Source organism: Barbus barbus (assembly GCF_936440315.1).
Source record: "Barbus barbus genome assembly, chromosome: 42".
NCBI classification, from domain to species: Eukaryota; Metazoa; Chordata; class Actinopteri; order Cypriniformes; family Cyprinidae; genus Barbus; species Barbus barbus.
In genome coordinates this window covers 2019713-2039386 of record NC_136720.1, presented here as the reverse complement: position 1 = coordinate 2039386, position 19674 = coordinate 2019713, and the positions used below count along the sequence as shown (strand labels likewise).

The following is a 19674-nucleotide window of genomic DNA, read 5'->3' as shown; positions in this document are numbered from 1 at the left end:
GGGTCTCTGCCGTAGGCCTCTAACGAGCCTGGGCCCCGCCCCAGTTCTCACCGCAGCAAAGCCTCACTCGCTTCCTGCTTCGGCTCAGCCTTCACCGCGTTTCTGCCGGCCGCAGCGTCTCATGCTGCCGGGCCTCTAGCTTCTGTTTCCAGGTGCTAGCGCGAGGCAACCTCCGCTAGCGGCGCAACCACCAGTGTTGCCAAATAATCAAGTATATTCGCTAAATGCAGGTAATTTGTTGATGAAAGTTGTTAAAGGACGTCGCGACATCATTGAATGTTAATGCCACTATGTAACCATGGCGCAAGTGCTTGGGATACACACTGGGATTACTCAAACTATCCTTATTTTTCACCAGCATTTTTACCCATAATTAATTTACACATTGCATTTCAATAAATGGATAGAAAAGATGAATAAGATTCATTTTCGTTTTGTGGGTAAAACAAACAGTGGAAGAGGAAGTTTCACAATTGATCACAGTGGACCAATAAATATAATTTACCTTACCACTTTAATTTTGAAATCACCACATTTGCTGCTAGTTGCTTGAAAAACAAGTTACTAGGGTAGTGCAATAAATGGCTAAATTGGCACCGCCGCAGGCTAACTGGACATTCCGGCATGTCCAGCTAAGATCTCAAGCCACTTTCTGTGACCTACAGCAGCAAAAGCAAGCACGAGGCTGTCTCCGCTTGCTACACAAGCCCACAGATCTCAGTCTTTTTCCTCCCGCTACTAATAACCCTTTTTTGTCCTTTTCAGCAGCCTCCAGTGGCAGACACTAGCGTGAGGCTACCTCCGTTAGCAGCGCAGGCTACACAAGTTTTTCCAGACTCCCTTCCTGTGGCCTACAGCCACAGCAACACAGACCCACACATCTTTTTCTCATACTCTCCCTTATTAACGCTTCTATCAGTTTCACAATAGGCCATAATCATTTGTATAAAGTATCAAGAGTAAGTAACATATGGTTTTGTTAAACTTAATATAATGTATTAAACAATATCATGCACATACGCATTACACCAAAGCCTACAGAGGGCTCCAATAGCTAGACAATTGTCTATATCGGTGGTTCTCAGGGCCCCCGGCCACTGCGCGTCTTTGTGTGTCTCTCTCACGGGCTGCGCCCATTTCAAGTCTTGCAGACTCTATCAATGAGCTGATGAGTTGGATCGGGTGTGTCAAGTGGGGGGGGGGGGGGGCATGCGGAGCGTGCCGTGGCTTGGGGTCCCCGGGATGAGTTGGGAACCTATGGCCTATATGCCACCGTGCGATCTTATCCTCGTTCGGCTAAAACATCCATACAAATGTCCACCTAATCTCTAACATTTGTCCATTTCTTTACGACAGAAAGGCAGCATCAGTCGTAAATTATTTTACCTAGCTCGTCTTCTACCACGATGGGGTCCAGCCCGCTCCCTAGGGTCGCAGGGCTCTTGGACTTGGTGGTGCCTAGGATGGCAGAGTCCACTGGGGAAGGTGGAGATTTTTCACGTTTGGCTCCCGGGCTCAGGAGTAGCCTTCCTGGTGGCGTTCGGGCGCATTCTCTCTGTTTGGATCTGGATCGGGGACGCATCTCTTTGGCCAAGCATTCACGTGATGCATTTTGTAGTCTTGTACTGCAGTTATATCTGATCAAATGTACATTATCATTATTCCTTAGCTTGGGTTGAACAAATAATTTTTGCTTGGATGGAACAGTAGCTACGCTAATTATTTCTCTATTTGTTTCTCTGTTTCTACCACGGGATTAACATCCTGTGGTAACTAGGAATTACAGAAGCTTCAGTCTGGATCCAACCCTTAAATAATCTGAGATGACTGAACACCTGAGAAAAGATAATGCCAACCCCTCAGAGGATGACAATATACAGACAACATACAGAATTACCCAATTTTGCCATAAGTTAAATATATTAAGGTTCTGCAATATATAAATATGTTGTGGAAACTTAATTTCCTGTAGAGCTGCTTTGCAACGATTTGTATCGTAAAAAGCGCTAGACAAATAAACTTGAACTTGAACAAACTATTAGATATGGAAATCAATAGTTGCCATTTTTTTTTTTTTTTTAATTCTCCATTATGTTCAGCCGTTCACTGGAATAATCTGTTCAGTTTTCCCCTAAGCGGCGCAAATTAAACGAGGGTTCATGATCTCAGCATTAGCCCATTGGAGTGGCTGATAGGAAATTCTGGGGTAAAAAAAAAAAAAAAAACACCTAAACGATTTGTCAGCTCCGCATAACTATGCGTTTTGGCACGAACACCTCGATTCCCCTCTACGAATTCTCTCCCAATAGTAGGACATTGATCATGCAATCCATGATAAATCATGGGTCTTAGCACCTGGCTGGCAAAAGTCGACATCACCTCAGCTTCCAAGCCATACCCATCCATTCGGCGAAGCTTACCCGTCTGACACAACGAGTATTGATCTCCTGTCAGATGCCGACGAGAGCCTCCCGGCTGAGCTAACCTTGCCTTTTTCTGTCCGACTACCAGCAAAGCTTATCTGTCCGATGCATGAGTATCGATCTCCCATCGGACGCCGTTTCCATTTTAGCCTTTGTCGGGTTTCTGAGGTGCTCAGAGCTCACCATCTCCTCTAAATTCGATCCGGACACCAACCCCACTATCTCAGACCTAAGAGTTCTCTATAGCGAAACCGTAGAGGAGAGAGAGAGAGTTTAAAAAAAAAAATATATATATATATATATATATATATATATAAAATTGGTGCGAGCCTTCCAGCCTTTCTTAACTTACCTTTTCAAGTCTCACGCTTGGCGAGGCTCAGCCTTCTGACACTGTGAATCTTCGCATCTTGTCAAACACCAGCCAGAGCCTCCCAGCCAGACAACTTACCTTTTCCCCCCTGCGGCCGGAGAGTCTTACCCATCCAGGCTGCGAGCTTCCATCTCCAGTCAGATGACGGCAAGTGCCTCCCGGCCACCCAACTTTACCTTTCTGTCTTTACCTGTCCGTCACAGTGAGTCTTGATCTCCCGACGGACGCCGGCGAGAGCCTCCCGGCCAGACAACCTTACCTTTTCAAGTCTCATGCTTAGCGACGCTTACCCGTCCGAGACAGTGAGTATCATGCTCCCACTGGACGCCGGCAAGAGCCTCCCCAGCCAGACAACTCTCCTTTTCCATATCACGGCCGGCGAGACTTACCCATCCAGACTGCGAGTTTCATCTCCAGTCGGATGCTAGGCAAGAGCCTCCCGACCACACAACCTGATCTTTTCCGTCTTTACCTGTCCGTCACAGCGAGTCTTGATCTCCCGACGGACGCCGGCGAGAGCCTCCCGGCCAGACAACCTTACCTTTTCTAGTCTCACGCCTAGCAAGGCCTAGCCATCTGACACAGCGAGCATTGAGCTCCCGCCAGACGTCGGCGACAGCCCCCTAGCCAGACAAGCTTACCTTTTCCATCCTACGGCCGGCGAGACTTACCCATCCATGCTGCGAGTGCCAGTCTCCAGACAGATGTCGGCGAGGTCTCCCGACCACACAAACTCTACCTTTCTGTCTTCACTTGTCCGACTCAGCGAGCCAGATCTCCTGACGGACGCCGGTGAGAGCTATCCCGGCCAGACAACCTTACCTTTTCAAGTCCCACGCTCAGCAGGCTTACCCGTCCGACACCGTGAGTATTGTGCCCCCGTCGGGCGTCGGCGAGAGCCTCCCAGCCAAGACAGACTTTCATTTTCCGTCCGCTCAAGCCACAAAATCAAACCCTCGTCGAAGCCACACATCCGGTCGGCCAAGAAATTAGCTTTCAGTCCACCACCGGCGAGGCTTAACCATCCGACTCGTGAGTATTGATCTCCCATCGGATGTCGCGAAAGCCTCCCGGCCGGACAACCTAACCTTTTCCTCCTACGCCAGCGCCGCTGGCCCATCAAACGGGTGAGCAAGCCCACCAGTTTGATGTCGGCTAAGTGTCCCGACCTAACTTTACCTTTCCGTCTTTACCTGTTCGACACAGTGAGTCTTGATCTCCCGTCGGACGCCGGCGAGAGCCTCCCGGCCAGACAACCTCACCTTTTCAAGTTCCAGCTGGAGATGCTTACCCGTCCGACACAGTGGGTATTGTGCTCCCGTCGGGCGTCGGCGAGAGTATCACAGCCAGACAACTTACCGCTTCATTCTACGGTCGGCAAGACCGACCCGTTAGACTCAGTGAGTATTGGCCTCCCGTAGAGCGTCGGCGTCGGTCTTGGCCACCCACCTAATTTTCCGTCCGACGGGCGACGAGGCCTAGCTTTCAAGGGTCCCGTCCGCCTGCCGAACACCGTCCAACTGTCTCTTCTAGCCTCACACCTTTTCCCCCCGCCTGGCGAGGCTTACCCGTTCGATGCTCTGTGAGTCTCAATCTCCCTTCGGATGCTGCGAGAGCCCTCCCAGTTCCGGGTTTTCTCTTCTCCCTACTCGTCGGCGAGGCTATCCGTCTGACATCGTAGTCTTGATCTCGTGTCAGTCGTTGACGCTGGTCTCCCGGTGGGCTCCTATGCTTGACGCCCGCAAGCGAGGCTCATCCATTCGATGTCGTGAGTCTTGATCTCCCGTCGGATGTCGCGAGAGCGTCCTTGCCGGGCGTCCCAAACTCTTTTTATCTGCCAAGCCGATGGGACCCACTTGTCCGACGTTGGAGTATTGAGCTCAAGCCGGAGGCTTCATGGGCCCCCTCGGCCAGACAACCGCCCTCTGTCCTCTGATTAGCAGGGGCTGACAGCCAGTAGAGCCCGTACGCCGACTCCGTGAACTATCCCACTGCAGGCAACTCGGGTCCTCCTGGTCAGGGCCTTAACCAGCTGCTCCTCCATCGGCGGGCAGGGCTCACCCGTCCCAACGTGATGAGCACACCGTTGAGCTTCGGTTGAGCCCTCCCCGACCGGTCGCCCTAAACCACGCAGTTCACACCAGCGACCGGTGGGGCCTAACCATGCATGCCAATACGCTCCCTCTGAGCTCATAGGCTCCCCCGGCCCTGCAATACTGGCCACTCCTCGTAACTAGCTCCCGCCAGATCTCTAGTGCGTATTTTGGGGGGGATCTCAGTCTGGCGGCTGTCCTACACCCATTGCGTTTTGGGGGATACTCTGGGTTCGGGCCATTCCCGAGCTCAGAGCCCTTCCCCAGGACAGCACGCCAATTACGTATTACCATACTCGCCAAATACGCATTACGTAACTCGTGCTAAATATATGTAAGTGTGAACTCGTGAAATGATGTTTTATTAACAAAGTTCGGGAGGAGCACGTCAGATACTTAGCCTAATTAAACACAAGTGGTACGCAATCAAGTCAATCAACTCACGGACATAAATACAGCTGACAAACCTCCACTCATTTGACGGTCTATCAGCATCCCTCCACCACCCCTTCTCCACCAATATCACTAAGTTCTCACCATACCACGGGGGGATACTCTGGGTTCGGGCCATTCCCGAGCTCAGAGCCCTTCCCCAGGACAGCACGCCAATTACGTATTACCATACTCGCCAAATACGCATTACGTAACTCGTGCTAAATATATGTAAGTGTGAACTCGTGAAATGAATATGTGGACATCGAAGCGTGTAACTCAGAGTGAGGCTTTGAGCTTTTATTCTGAAATCACGATGTATTCTCCTGTGTTTGTGTAGATTTATAAATGATTTACCTCACAAATCTGATGCTATGCTCCCAGATGAAGGTTATAATAAACCCAAACTCACAACAACATGCAGAGATGAGTTTGAGACGCTCCACATGTAAATGATAGCAGTTTCTGTGGAGCTACTGTGAACGGAGCCGCTGTGAGACGCACGAACTTAACCTGCACGCATGGAAATAATTAAAGCACTGCATCGCATACAATTATTGAATTCAATCCTAGCGTTGAATTCACAATTATGATTAATAATGATTTTTAAATGGGTTTAATATATCATGCAGCCTTGGAAAACAGTCTAATAATGTGTTTTCTAGATTCTCGCCTGTGAAATGGCGAGAATCCACTTCCGGTATTTTGACGGTTAGTCGACGCGAGCAAAATTAAATCAAATAGTCGAATAAAATGGACGAATCGCGACAGCCCTATATATATATAGAGAGAGAGAGATAGATATATATTATCTTCATGAGTGAATCTTTAAAGTGAATTTTATTGCACAGCGGTAGAGTTGAGAAATAATAAAGCCTTTATAATATTATATAAGTGTTTAAAGAATGTGTTCATGAATATGAAGGTAAGTTATCAATTATCAAGAATACCATTACAATGTCGTTTAGGAGACAGCATCGCTAGCTAATGTTAGCCTAAACAGTTACATTAATGTTTATTTGTCAGCATTTAAATCAATTACGTGTCTGGGTCTCCTGGGATTACCAGACTCAGCATATAAAAGTATATGTTGTGAAATAACATGAAAATGTATTTTAATGCCGCTATCATTATTTATGCACTGCTCCGGGTGTGTGTTCACTGCTGTGTGTGTGCAGGTTGGATGGGTTAAATGCAGAGCACGAATAGTATGGGTCACCATACTTGGCAGTATGTCACTTCACTTCACTTCACACTTCACTTATGGTGTTGCATTTATTTAGTTTCTCAGTTTCTGAGCAGAACGAGTCAGGAGAGGTTTCTGTGAGGATCACAAGAGTCTCTATGAACCACAACATCAAACGAGCTTCAGATATTCAGATATCAATTTATATAGTTTATAATTATTATTATTCTTATTATTTTGTGTGTGAGGCGCCCTCTATTGACCAGCCACCACAGAAACACATATGAACGTTTTGATTATTAATGTGTACTGACACAAACTAAAAATTACATTTCATCAGTGGACTAATGTTATTTTTTTATTAATTAATTGACTAAATAAGAAAACTATTTAAAATGATAGAAAATAATACACATTCTTCTTGCTCATTTTCTTCATGTTCTTGTTGCTTTTTCCATAATTTTTCTTCTCTGGATGGATAGTTTTGACTGTTCGTCTGTATCATCTCAGTGAGAGTTTATAGTTTCACACATGTGCAGTAAGGTGAGTTTAGTGTTTCTGATGTTTCAGTGTGGATGAGAAGCTTTTGGAAAACACTTGTAAACTCTAGTGTGGACAGAGAGCATTTTAAAATGAAAATGACTTTTTCAAATGGATCTGTATTAAAAGTCATGTGTCAAGACACGTCATTACCGTCAATACATGATGTCTGAGTCCAAAACAGTAATTAAATAAATATAAATCCTTATTTATAGAAAGATATTTCCACGTGAATCTAAAGCTGAATCCACATATTACTGTTCTGTTTACATTATGTGTGATTTGCTTCTTAAATCATCTTTGAGAGTAAAGGAGCCCCCTGGTGCTGACCAGCACTGCTAACTCGTTAAAAAACCTTATAGACCTTATTAACCTGATAGAAAAACAATGAATGTCTATGAGATGAGATCAGTGATACAGTCAAACAACAATCTGTGTGTGTGTGTGTGTGTGTGTCTGTGAGTGTGTGTGTGTGTGTGTGTGTGTGTGTGTGTGTGTGTGTGTGTCTGTGAGAGTGTGTGTGTGTGTGTGTTTATATTCCTACACTTTCGCAGTCCTGCTGTCATCATGATCTCTCCTCCGTGATCTACACTATAAACACACAAACTCACATTAATGTAGATCTGCATCATTCACTCACACACACACACACACACACACACACACGTTCAGTATGTCAGTATTAGTGTTTGACATACTTGAGTATCTGCAGTTTATAGTTTGGATCCTGCAGTTTGTGTTTGAGCAGCTGGACTCCTGATTGTCCTGGGTGATTGTAGCTCAGATCCAGCTCTCTCAGGTGTGAGGGGTTTGAACTCAGAGCTGAAGACAAATAACCACAGCCTTCCTCTGACACCATACAGCCAGACAACCTACAGACACACACAGACAGACAGATCATCTACAGACACACACAGTCATATCATCTACAGACACACAGACAGATCATCTACCTGTTGTGTTGTTTTCTTATTTTTGATTCTTAGGTTTCGTCTATTAGCTGACTCAGTTCATTGGTCGACCAATTACACTGGACCTACTGGTCATAAAAGGGGCCGGGTTTCCTTGGCTGTTTGTCAGTCGTCCTGCGTTCCAGCCAGCAGGCGGCTGTCCATTTTCATCAACCGCATTCATTCTGTTGTTCAATTGAGTTTATTTGGTTTAGTTCAAGACCTGCTAAATTGTATAGGTGATCCGTTATTCTTTTCGTTACTCGTTAATTTGAGACTTTTGAGTTGTTGCCTAGACTCTAGTATGTTTAGAACATGTTTATGATTAATAGCCTACTCTGTTCAAAAAGAGTATATTTGCATGCTAAACAATAATTAGTTTCTCAAAAATAAAATCTCTTTTTTTGTACGATAATACAAAGCATGAATGAGTCTATGACTACAAAACCTATATAAATATATATATATATATATATATATATATATATATATATATAGATGCTCCTGATATAAACATGCTCACAAATGTGTTTTCTCTTTGTTTGGTGGTTTGTATTTTATTGAATCAGACACCTGCACCACAGATGATGAATCCTGCTGACTTTCAGTCTCTTCCAACTGTTTTCCTCGCTGCAGCAACATCAGAAGTTCAGAATCTGTTGCAGGAACGAGTCAAAGTCTGTTCACATCTCTGTGGTTAGATCAGTGCACAATAATGTGTCTTTGACCTTCATTATGTATGTTTTGATTATACTGTGTTGTAAATAAAATACAAATCATTTAAAAACCCCATTTTTTCAGTCTCCTCACACTCTCTGTTACCTGCCTCAGTCACAGTCACACTGATGGGCCATTAGCAGCTTTAGGGGAGGGCCCTTTGTCTCTGAAAATCACTTCATATTCAAGCCCATTACCACTCCCTCGCATATACGCTTTCTATCACAAAACATGTCTTTAAACATTTAAATCAATATATTGTTTTCTGTGAATGAGTAAGCTGAATAATTTTCACATAATTGTGAAGTAAATATTCTAGGCTACAAGATCTGGTTCTCAAAAGTCTTGTAAACAAATGTTCTGTATCTGTTTTATGGTCTTATTTCAGTGACTTCAAAATTTTAGTTTTTCACTAACCACGCATAAACGTTGTTTTCTCAAAAACACAATCATGTACACAAATGCTGCTAACATAACATTGTAGCCCAGTTTGTGCTGTTTACAGTGTTATTAGACTTTAGCCATTTATATTTTTATAAGCAACTGAAAAAAGCACAAATGTCAGGGCATGTCGAAAGTTCTCCATGCCCCCAAAACACCCTCAGGGCCCAGAGGGTTAAGAAACCTTGTTTGTCAGAGCTTGAGAACACCTGTTACTGAACGACTAGTAGGCTACTTTAATTTTTTTTTTCTTTTTGGAAACTGTCATATTTAAACTTTTTCAGGATTATTTGATGAATACAAAGTTAAACAGCATTTATTTGAAATATAAATAATTTGTAATAAGTATAAATCTCTTACTGTCACTTAAATCAATTTAATGCAACCTTGTTGAATAAAAGTATTAATTAATATATTTTTAATCTTACCATAGACTTAGTAATGCATCACATTTTCCACAAAAATATTGGGCAGCACAACTTTTTTTAACATTGATTATATTCAGAAATATTTTTTGAGGAGCAAATCAGCATATTAGAAAGATTTCTGAAGGACCCTGAAGACTGGAGTAATGATGCTGAAAATTCAGCGCTGCATCACAGGAAATAAATTACATTTGACCATGTATTCACATAGAAAAGAGCCATTTTAAACTGTAACATTATATATTTCACAATATTACTATTTACTGTATTTTTCATCATTGTAAGAATTTTTATATTCTTTTCCACAATTGGAGCTCTATTCAATAAAATGACAGGAGATGTCAAGAGCCTCCAAAAGGACAAACATAAGACCATAAAAACAGTCCACATTCTGCACTACATTCCAAGTCTTTCAGACCAAAGCAGAGCATTGTTATATGGACTGATATTTTAGTAGGTTCACATTGGTGATATTAAACTGTCCCTAAAAGATGATAAGGATAAGGATTTCAATTAAAAATATAGAAAGCATTTATATTTCTGTATTACGTTATATTTTTATGTTAGTAAGTGGTGTTAAAAATTGCTCTGTGCATAATGAGCTGGTGGGTTTATGGTGTTGTGGACCAGGTGTGGTGGGCTGCTCTGAGCCAGAAAGTCCAGGGCCACTTTTTAGCCCCTGATCACAGATTAAAGGATCTTCAATAGAATCATGATGTAGACCATTTTCACGTTTCTGTGTGCTTGCATCGTTGAGAAATCATTGTTTGTAGCAGACGCACACTAGAGCAAAAAACACACACTTTTTGCCAAACACACGCTCCAAAACATAAGAGCTCCAGCCAGCTTCTCTTATCTTCTACAACTCTGTGCTGCTCAGTGAGCTACAGCAGGTCAGATTACATGTCTGTCTAACCCAGCGTCCATTCAGAGGAGTGAAGCTTGACACCTGTGGGTCAGCAGAGGGGCGGGTGAGCGGATGGGTAGAGAGAGGTTCCAGGACAGCACTGAAGCGGTGTTGCGCCTGGGATTTGTAGTTTTTATGACTGTTTTGAAGGAAAGAATAGCACCCTGAAAGGCTAATGCATCGGCGTCACGGATAAATGCGATCTTTGGTTATGGACAGAAAAGTTATAGATAATGAAGAACGATCAGCGGCGCTGTGGAGAGGAGAGGATGCGCGTCTGGTGAGGGTTTATGAGTGCTTTTCTCCCGTTTTGAGATAATCTTGTCTTTGAAACGTGAAGCTAACAATCTGATGAACTGTTTAAGCCTCAATGATTATGTGTAATACATTTTATGTTGAATCAAATCAAATATTTCTAAAGCTACGATTTGTAATGTCCATTTGATACTTTCTCATTTAACACAAAAATAGCTGTTTAAATTAAAAAATAAATAAATAAAACATGGCCACAATTTAGCTAAAACACTGGAACTAAAAAGAAGGAAAGGACTAATAAAACTTCCTCATGTTTAAACTCAGTAGTTCTCTCATTATAATCAACACGTGATGTAAATAAGAGATTGATTGTGTAGAGCTTCACTGATTATTACAGAAGTTTGTGAGATCGTGATGAACTAAAGTGAGTTACAGCTTTTTAGTTATTATAAAAGGAGCACTCTTTGTCTGCTTTCTAGGCTGGATATAATCCATTCAGAATTTGTATAAACTCTTGTTTTTCATGCTGCTAAGAGGACTAACGGCCACATAAACACTGCAGAGTTTCAGGAATTACATCTGCAGGATTCACTCTTGATATTACAGTGACTGATATAGTGATAAACAGCAATGAACAGGACAAAAATATCATCTGTGGAAATCTGTGTCTGTGAATCTGTGGCCGCTTCTGATGTAAAAACAGGAAAAGGGGAGTGTCGTAAACGGTCAAATACATGATATCAGCTTCCCTCATCTTTTGCAGTCAAACACAAGCAGCGAGCGTATGATAGGATGCCTGCTGAATATGCTGCTTTAGCAAACCGTGCTGCTGTTCAATGTATCTTTAAAGTAGATCTTCACTTAATAGCATGAAGAGCAAATATTGACACGGTCTATACCTTGAGATCGATTTAAACTCTTCGATACAGACACACTCTGTGAGAGTTATTGTTTTCATGTTTAAGATACGAGCAAGAATGCACATTTCCCTCAATATCCAAACGATGGCAAATATGACTATTTTTTCCAACAATTCAACAAAAAAGGTGATATTAAGTGAATATTTTAAAAGTAGCCTACATGTTAAACAGCATATTGTCGTGTTTGTTCTATTTTGCAATGAATTAATAAATAGTTCCAACGAAATCCGTATCATCTGGTGTGCTTCTCCGAGCAACATACAGCAGTGTTTCATTAGTGAACGAATCTGTGGCTTTGAATGATTCTGAGCGTCAGTGATTAATAACCCATTCATAACTACAGCAGCTTCGTTACTGAATGAACGAACGAACGAATGAATGACGTGATGCCTGGCTCATTGAGACAGTGACTTGCCGCCACCTATTGGTGGTTTTATTTTTAAATCTACAAGTAGCCTATCATTTTGATCTGCCATCATTTATTGCTTTATTTATTATATTAATAATACACTTAATTAAACGTTAAGAATATGACATAAAACATGACATACAATCAGGGGTGTAGTTTAGCAAGTACAACCCCCCCAATATTTATACCACGGTTAATGGAAACCTAGAATCAGGCTATTTATTAATTGTTTGAATTGCGCCTTCGGCGCTTTTATAAGCACTAACCTCACGTACGAATCGAAGGGAGCGCTTATCAGCACAACATGACTGAAGCGCTGTCACGTATCCTGTGGGTGTGCCCTGGTTGGCCACCAGATGTCACTGTCTTGTCTGAGCACATGGGTTTGTGTTGTGATTGTTCCATGTGTTCCCCGGTTGATTGTCTTCTCGGCGCTCCGCCAGGGCCCGCGAGGACCTCACTAAACCATCCAATCGGTAGTAGCGACGGGCGGTGTGTACAAAGGGCAGGGACTGGTGAATTCACTAAACCAATAACGAGATAACAAGAGGGCGGGGTTAGACAATCAACCGGGGAACACATGGAACAATCACAACACAAACCCATGTGCTCAGACAAGACAGTGACATCTGGTGGCCAACCAGGGCACACCCACAGGATACGTGACAAGCGCAGGTCTTTTAATTGTGCACGAGCGGCATACGAATCACCCTATACTCTGTGCGCATTCACCCTATTTTTTTCTTTTTAAATTGACACGACCCAGGAGGAAGGAAACTGCGCTACAGACCGATCTCGAGTCCCACCACAGAGCTCCAGAAGGATGCTCTGTTCCAAAATCAAATCTGTCCGTGCTTCTGAAATTAGTGAGGGTGCTTTGCCTTCATGCACATCTATTCTGACATGTCATATTTTGTCCAATGCATATTTATGATTATCACAATGTCATTGAGATTTCGACAGAATAAGCGGATGTCACTTCAGAAAGTTTGTTGCAAGTACGCCACATTGGTCCTCTTAGCAGCATGAGAAACGAAACTTATTGAAATTCTGAATGGAGAATAGGCTATATACAGCAAAGAAAGCACGCAAAGTGCGCTTCCTTAAAAAGCTGTCACTTATTTCAGTTTATCGTGATCTCTAATTCCGCTATAATCAATGAATCTGTCAACACAGCACAATTAATCTCTTATTTACATTTGTTCATTACAATCAGAGGATTTGAGTCGCAAGCTTCCAGAACTCTGGAATGACCAAGAACACTTGCGCTCTGAGCGGTGAGTGGATTATGACCCAAGAAAACTCTGATTGGCCATTGTGTTATAGAAATCAACAGATATGTCTCTGATTTGCTACAATGTACAAAGCTGCAAAAACAGGGCACAAACACACATTTGATTCTTAGGTGGCTGTCGGTTACTTTCATTTTGTTGTTTATGTTATTTAGTTGCTTGTATTATGTTATTTAGAGTCTTGAACTTGGTTAGGCTATACGTTTTCCTTAAATCATCCTGGCGACCCATTTTTTTTGTCTGCTATAAATCATGACACACTCACCGATCGAATGCAAAACTATACGGGTATTCAACAGTGTTGGGGGTAACGCATTACAAGTAACGCAAGTTACGTTAATTCACATTAATTCATCCCACTTGCAAAAAATGATTTAGTATTCATCAAAATGAATTAAAACAGTGAAATGCAAATTCAGAATAACGTGCAATAATTAAATATGTTAAACAACACAAATGTATCTAATCCCATTTTATTAACCGATGTCTTTGCTGCTGACCTTTGATGGGCCAGTTCAGGCATACTAATAAGCAAAAATGACTTTAGATAAACTAACAATTGTGCTTCATTGTTTTTTTACTGCTGAAGAGTGTTGAACCTTCTTCTCCTGCATTCTACTTTATAGACGTGAATTTACTTTTCCTTCAGCCTGAGGTTTATTCACTTTTTGGTGTGAAAGGGCTTTTACATTTGCTATTCTTGTATTAAAAACAATGAAGCCTTGCTCATATTTAACAAGTAACGCAAAAGTAACGTAACACATTACTTTCCATTTAAAGTAGCTAAGTAACGTAATTAGTTACTTTTTTAGGGAGTAACGCAATATTGTAATGCATTACTTTTAAAAGTAACTTTCCCCAACACTGGGTATTCAAGGGCAGGCTTTAATATGGTTTAGATCCCACCTGTCCGATAGTTATCACTTTGTCTATTTAAAGGGCGAATCATCTCAATTATCAGCAGTAAAGTATGCTAGAGTGCCGCAAGTGTCACGGTTCATGAATTCACTGGTTTCTTCATGTCTCGTGTATTGTCGTTCTCTGTGTGTGTGTGTGTGTGTGTGTGTTAGTGGGCGTCACCGCTCATGCCAGCTGATCTCATTCCCCGCACCAGCTGCTGCCAATCCACTCACCTATAAAGCCTCACCGCACTCTCCTCTCTTTGTCAGAACGTTGGTTGATGTCCTCAGTGTTGTTCATTGTGTGCCGTCTGCTGCCTTGTTCCTGGTCCGTGTCTGTCTGGAGTCTTCGTGGTTTTCGTCTCGTCTGGATGTTCACCTGCACTGGATTCACCATCACCACTCGTCACCAGCACGCTGTCCATCTAGTCCCTGCGTCACCAGCCCACCCGAGAGACTTTGTTACTGTGTTGTCCTTCTGACCCAAATAAAGTGAATATTTTACTTGCATACTTGCTTCCACCTTGTGTTTCGTGACAGAACGATCTGACCAAGCAATGGAAGCAGCAAGCAGTTCCTCTCCTTCTCTGGAGGATTTCATCAGAGCTAGTATATCTCGGATGGACACCCAGGAGAGGAACTTGAAGGAATCGGGTCGGGCTATTCAAGCTCTTGTGACGCAGGTGTCCGAGCTCACCCAGCAATTACAACATCTGCGAGTGCCCACTGTGCCACCCACACCGCCAACTCCCCGCGTACCACCTGAGAACGTCTCCCTGTCAGAGCCCCGTCTGAGATATACTTTGGCAAACGCAGCTGAGGCTGCGTTTGCCAAACTGAAAGGCCGCTTTGTTTCAGCCCCCATCTTAGTTACCCCTGATCCATCACGTCAGTTCGTGGTGGAGATCGATGCGTCAAGGGTGGGGGTAGGTGCAGTGCTATCCCAGCGTTCTCCTACAGACGACAGAATGCATCCGTGCGCGTTTTTGTCTCACCGTTTGTCCCCTGCCGAAAGTAATTATGACATTGGTAGCCGAGAGTTGTTGGCCGTCAAATTAGCATTGGAGGAATGGCGTCACTGGTTAGAAGGGTCGGGGGTACCTTTTATCGTATGGACCGATCATAAAAATTTGGAATACATTAGAACTGCTAAAAGATTGAACTCCAGGCAGGCTCGGTGGGCACTTTTTTTCAGGACGTTTTGACTTTACGCTCTCGTACCGGCCGGGTTCCAAGAACATCAAACCCGATTCCTTATCACGTATTTTTGACCGTTCCGATCGCCCGTCTACTCCCGAGTGCATTTTTCCGGAGACCCTAATTATCTCCACACTCACATGGGAGGTCGAATCGAAGGTCAAGACGGCCTTACAAGGGGTAACGCCTCCGGTCGGTTGCCCACCGAACCGGTTATTTGTGCCAGAGGGATTACGGTCCGACGTCATCCAGTGGGGGCATTGTTCCAATGTGGCTTGTCATCCAGGAGTCAGTCTCACTACATCTTTAGTCAAGCAACGATTTTGGTGGCCACTCATGGCTCGCGATGTTCACAGTTTTGTTTTGGCTTGCTCAGTTTGTGCCACTGGTAAGACTTCCAATAGACCCCCAGATGGGCTCCTTCAACCGCTGCCAATCCCTTTGAGACCCTGGTCCCATATCGCACTAGATTTTGTCACCGCCCTCCCATCCTCTCAGGGTAACACGGTAGTTTTGACCGTGGTGGACCGGTTCTCGAAGGCGGTCCACTTTATTCCCTTGCCCAAATTACCCTCAGCCAAGGAGATAGCGTTAACAGTCGTTAACCACGTCTTTCGGTTACATGGCCTCCCGACGGACGTGGTTTCCGACAGAGGACCCCAATTTGTGTCCAAATTTTGGCAAGAGTTTTGTAAATTACTGGGTGCGACTGTTAGTCTGTCCTTAGGGTTTCATCGCCAGAGCAATGGTCAAACTGAGAGAGCCAACCAGGATTTGGAGAGAACGTTGCGATGTCTGGTCTCCAAGAATCCTTCCTCATGGAGCCAACAATTGTCAATGGTGGAGTACGCCCACAATTCATTACCAGTGTCATCTACGGGCCTATCTCCGTTTGAATGTAGTATAGGTTACCAGCCACCAATTTTTCCTAGTCTGGAATCCGAAGTCGCGGTCCCCTCCGCTCACGCTTTTGTCCAGAGGTGTCATCGCACTTGGACTAGAGCCCGCGAGACTCTACTCCAAGTGGGAGCACGCACCAAGGCCAAGGTCGATCGCCATCGGTCTAGACCTCCCGTATACGTCGTCGGTTCCAAAGTGTGGCTTTCTACCAAGAACATTCCTCTCCGCTCCGTGCCTAATAAGCTTGCTCCTAAATTCATTGGCCCATTCTCTGTCACCAAGATCATTAGTCCGGTGGCAGTCCGCCTTAATCTTCCTCCAGTGTACAGGAGAATTCATCCCGTTTTCCATGTATCCAAAATCAAACCCGTGTTTTATGCCCGCATTAATCCGCCAGCCCCGGTTCCCCCACCGCCGCAACTCGTAGAAGGGAAACCTGCTTATTCGGTTGATCGTATTCTGGACTCAAGGCGGAGGGGACGCGGATTCCAGTACTTGGTGGACTGGGAAGGTTACGGTCCGGAGGAGAGAAGTTGGGTGCCTGCTAGAGACATTCTGGATCACTCCCTTATTGATGATTACAATCGACAGGTAAGGGAGTCTGGGAACGCCAGGAGGCATTCCTAGGAGGGAGGGTACTGTCACGGTTTATGAATTCACTGGTTTCTTCATGTCTCGTGTATTGTCGTTCTCTGTGTGTGTGTGTGTTAGTGGGCGTCACCGCTCATTGCAGTCATCAGCGCGCCAGCTGATCTCATTCCCCGCACCAGCTGCTGCCAATCCACTCACCTATAAAGCCTCACCGCACTCTCCTCTCTTTGTCAGATCTTTGGTTGATGTCCTCAGTGTTGTTCATCGTGTGCTGTCTGCTGCCTTGTTCCTGGTCCGTGTCTGTCTGGAGTCTTCGTGGTTTTCGTCTCGTCTGGATGTTCACCTGCACTGGATTCACCATCACCACTCGTCACCAGCACGCTGTCCATCTAGTCCCTGTGTCACCAGCCCACCCGAGAGACTTTGTTACTGTGTTGTCCTTCTGACCCAAATAAAGTGAATATTTTACTTGCATCCTTGCTTCCACCTTGTGTTTCATGACAGCAAGGATCTGTCCTAGGCCCTCTGCTATTTTCAATATACATGTTGCCCCTTGGTAATATTATTAGTAAATACAGGATTAGTTTCCATTGTTATGCTGATGATGCTCAACTATATATTTCTACAAGACCAGATGAAATTTCAAAATTATATAATCTAACAGAGTGTGTTAAAAATGTAAAAGATAGGAGAAAATTATTGGTCATCCAATTAAATTCAGATAAGACAGGGATATTACTTATTGGACCAAAAAAACAGTACACAGAAACTCTTGGATAACAATTTGCATCTAGATGGATGTACTAATAATTCCTCTACAGTGAAATATTTGGGTGTTATATTAGACAGCAACTTGTCTTTTGAAAATCATATTTCTCATGTTACAAAAATGTTTTATCTTAGAAACATTGCCAAGCTACGAAACGTTACCTGTTTCTGATGCAGAAAAGCTAGTTCGTGCATTTATGACCTCTAGACTGGACTATTATAATGCACTGCTAGGTGGTTGTCCTGCATCTTCAACAAACAAGCCACAGGTAGTTCAAAATCCAGCTTCTAGAATCCTGACCATGTCAAGAAAATATGATCATATTACCACAATTTTACAGTCTCTGCACTGGCTACCTATTAAGTTCTGCATCAGTTACAAAATATTACTACTTACTTTTAAGGCTTTTAACGATCTAGCTCCTGCGTACCTAACGCTCCCTAAGGTTGCAAAACTCTGGACTCTTGGTAGTTCCTAGGATAGCAAAATCCACTAAAAGAGGTAGAGCTTTTTTGCATTTGGCTCCCAAACTCTGGAGTAACCTTCCTGATAACGTTTGGGGTTCAGACACACTCTCTCTGTTTAAATTTTGATTAAAATAGTGTGACCCATGTTTTGTAGCGTTGAGCAATTGAGCCAATCGCAACACACATCTGTTTATTTATTAAACATATCTGATTGGCCATTAACTTCAAGTTACAATCCATTCATCACTCAAAACTCTAGATTTGTTTTGATTTCATTGATTATAATGGAAATCACGATAAACTGAAGTGAGGGACAGCTTATAAAGGAAGTGCTATTTGTATGCTATTTGCATAATCCATTCAGAATTTCAGTAAATGTTTTGTTTTTCATGCAAAGTGGATAACGTCTTAGGTTACCCCAGTTCCTCGAAGGAACGAGACGCTGCGTCAGGAGACGCTTTGTGGAAAGCCTTCAGCGTGACCGGCTCTGAATACCAATGAAATCTGTCCAATGGATGGGAGGGACGTCACGGGCGAGGTGACGTAATGACCAGCTGGTATAAAAGCACGTGCGGTGAAACTGGCGTCAACTTCTAGAATGAAGCAAGCGCTGGCAGGGATGCTGGAAGTGTGGCCTCGCAACGCAGCGTCTCGTTCCTTCGAGGAACTGAGGTTACATACGTAACCTAAGACGTTCCTGTTCAGGAACTCGAGCTGCGTCAGGAGACGCTTTGGGGACGAGATACCCACGGCACCAGACTTCCGAGTCCCTGCCCTGTGTGTATCCATACGGAGCACAGCTAGGGAGAGAGAACGGAAGAGCCTGGAGTGGCTCGCATGTCCAGCCCTTAAAACCTGACAAAGGTCAGGGGCGTACACCATCCCGCAGCATTGCAGATGTCCTGGATAGGGAAAGGACTTGGAGGCCGCCACACTCCTCGTGGAATGAGCCTTGACTCCCATCGGCGAGGGGAGGTCAGAAGACTCATAGGCCATCTGAATGGCATCCACAATCCACCGACTGAGGGTCTGCTTGGAAGCAGGAAGACCTCTCTTAGGGGGACCGTAGCAGACAAGCAACTGGTCCGCCCTTCTCCACATGGCAGCTCAGTGAACACATACGATTTAGCTTTTGCTGGTCAGACTCCCGAAAGGGAGGAGGACTAAAGGTCTGCAGCACGACAAGCTGTGGCGTACTGGAGCGGAGCTGGATGACGTAGAGAGTACCAGAGGGGACATTGCGCTGTCTGAGTAGCGAAGAGGTCCACCTGAGCCTGGCCAAACACTCTCCAGATCTGCTTCACCACTTCGGTGTGAAGCATCCATTCCCTGGATAACAGCCCTTGCCTCGACAGGGTGTCTGCTCCCACATTGAGATGCTAACTCAGACGCTCAGAAGGGAGCGGCATGCTCAAGGTGACCCTCTAAGTTGAGGGGAACAATGCCAGCTCGACCAACAGGAGAGGCGGGAGGGAGCAGCATGCTCAA

General features: G+C 44.2%; 1 protein-coding gene across 1 annotated transcript in view; it reads right to left on the bottom strand.

Annotated features, from left to right (window-relative positions):
- LOC306861448 (NACHT, LRR and PYD domains-containing protein 3-like) overlaps positions 1–19674 on the bottom strand; it is a gene marked incomplete at its 3' end in the record, with an annotated part of 38914 nt that overhangs the window by 6908 nt on the left and 12332 nt on the right. Inside the window, exons 6-8 of the mRNA XM_079403693.1 lie at positions 7746–7919; positions 3468–3575; positions 1387–1637 (exon numbers count right to left, since the gene is read on the bottom strand). Coding sequence (XP_079259819.1) covers positions 1387–1637; positions 3468–3575; positions 7746–7919 — 533 coding nt within the window. The remainder of the gene's footprint in view (positions 1–1386; positions 1638–3467; positions 3576–7745; positions 7920–19674) is intronic.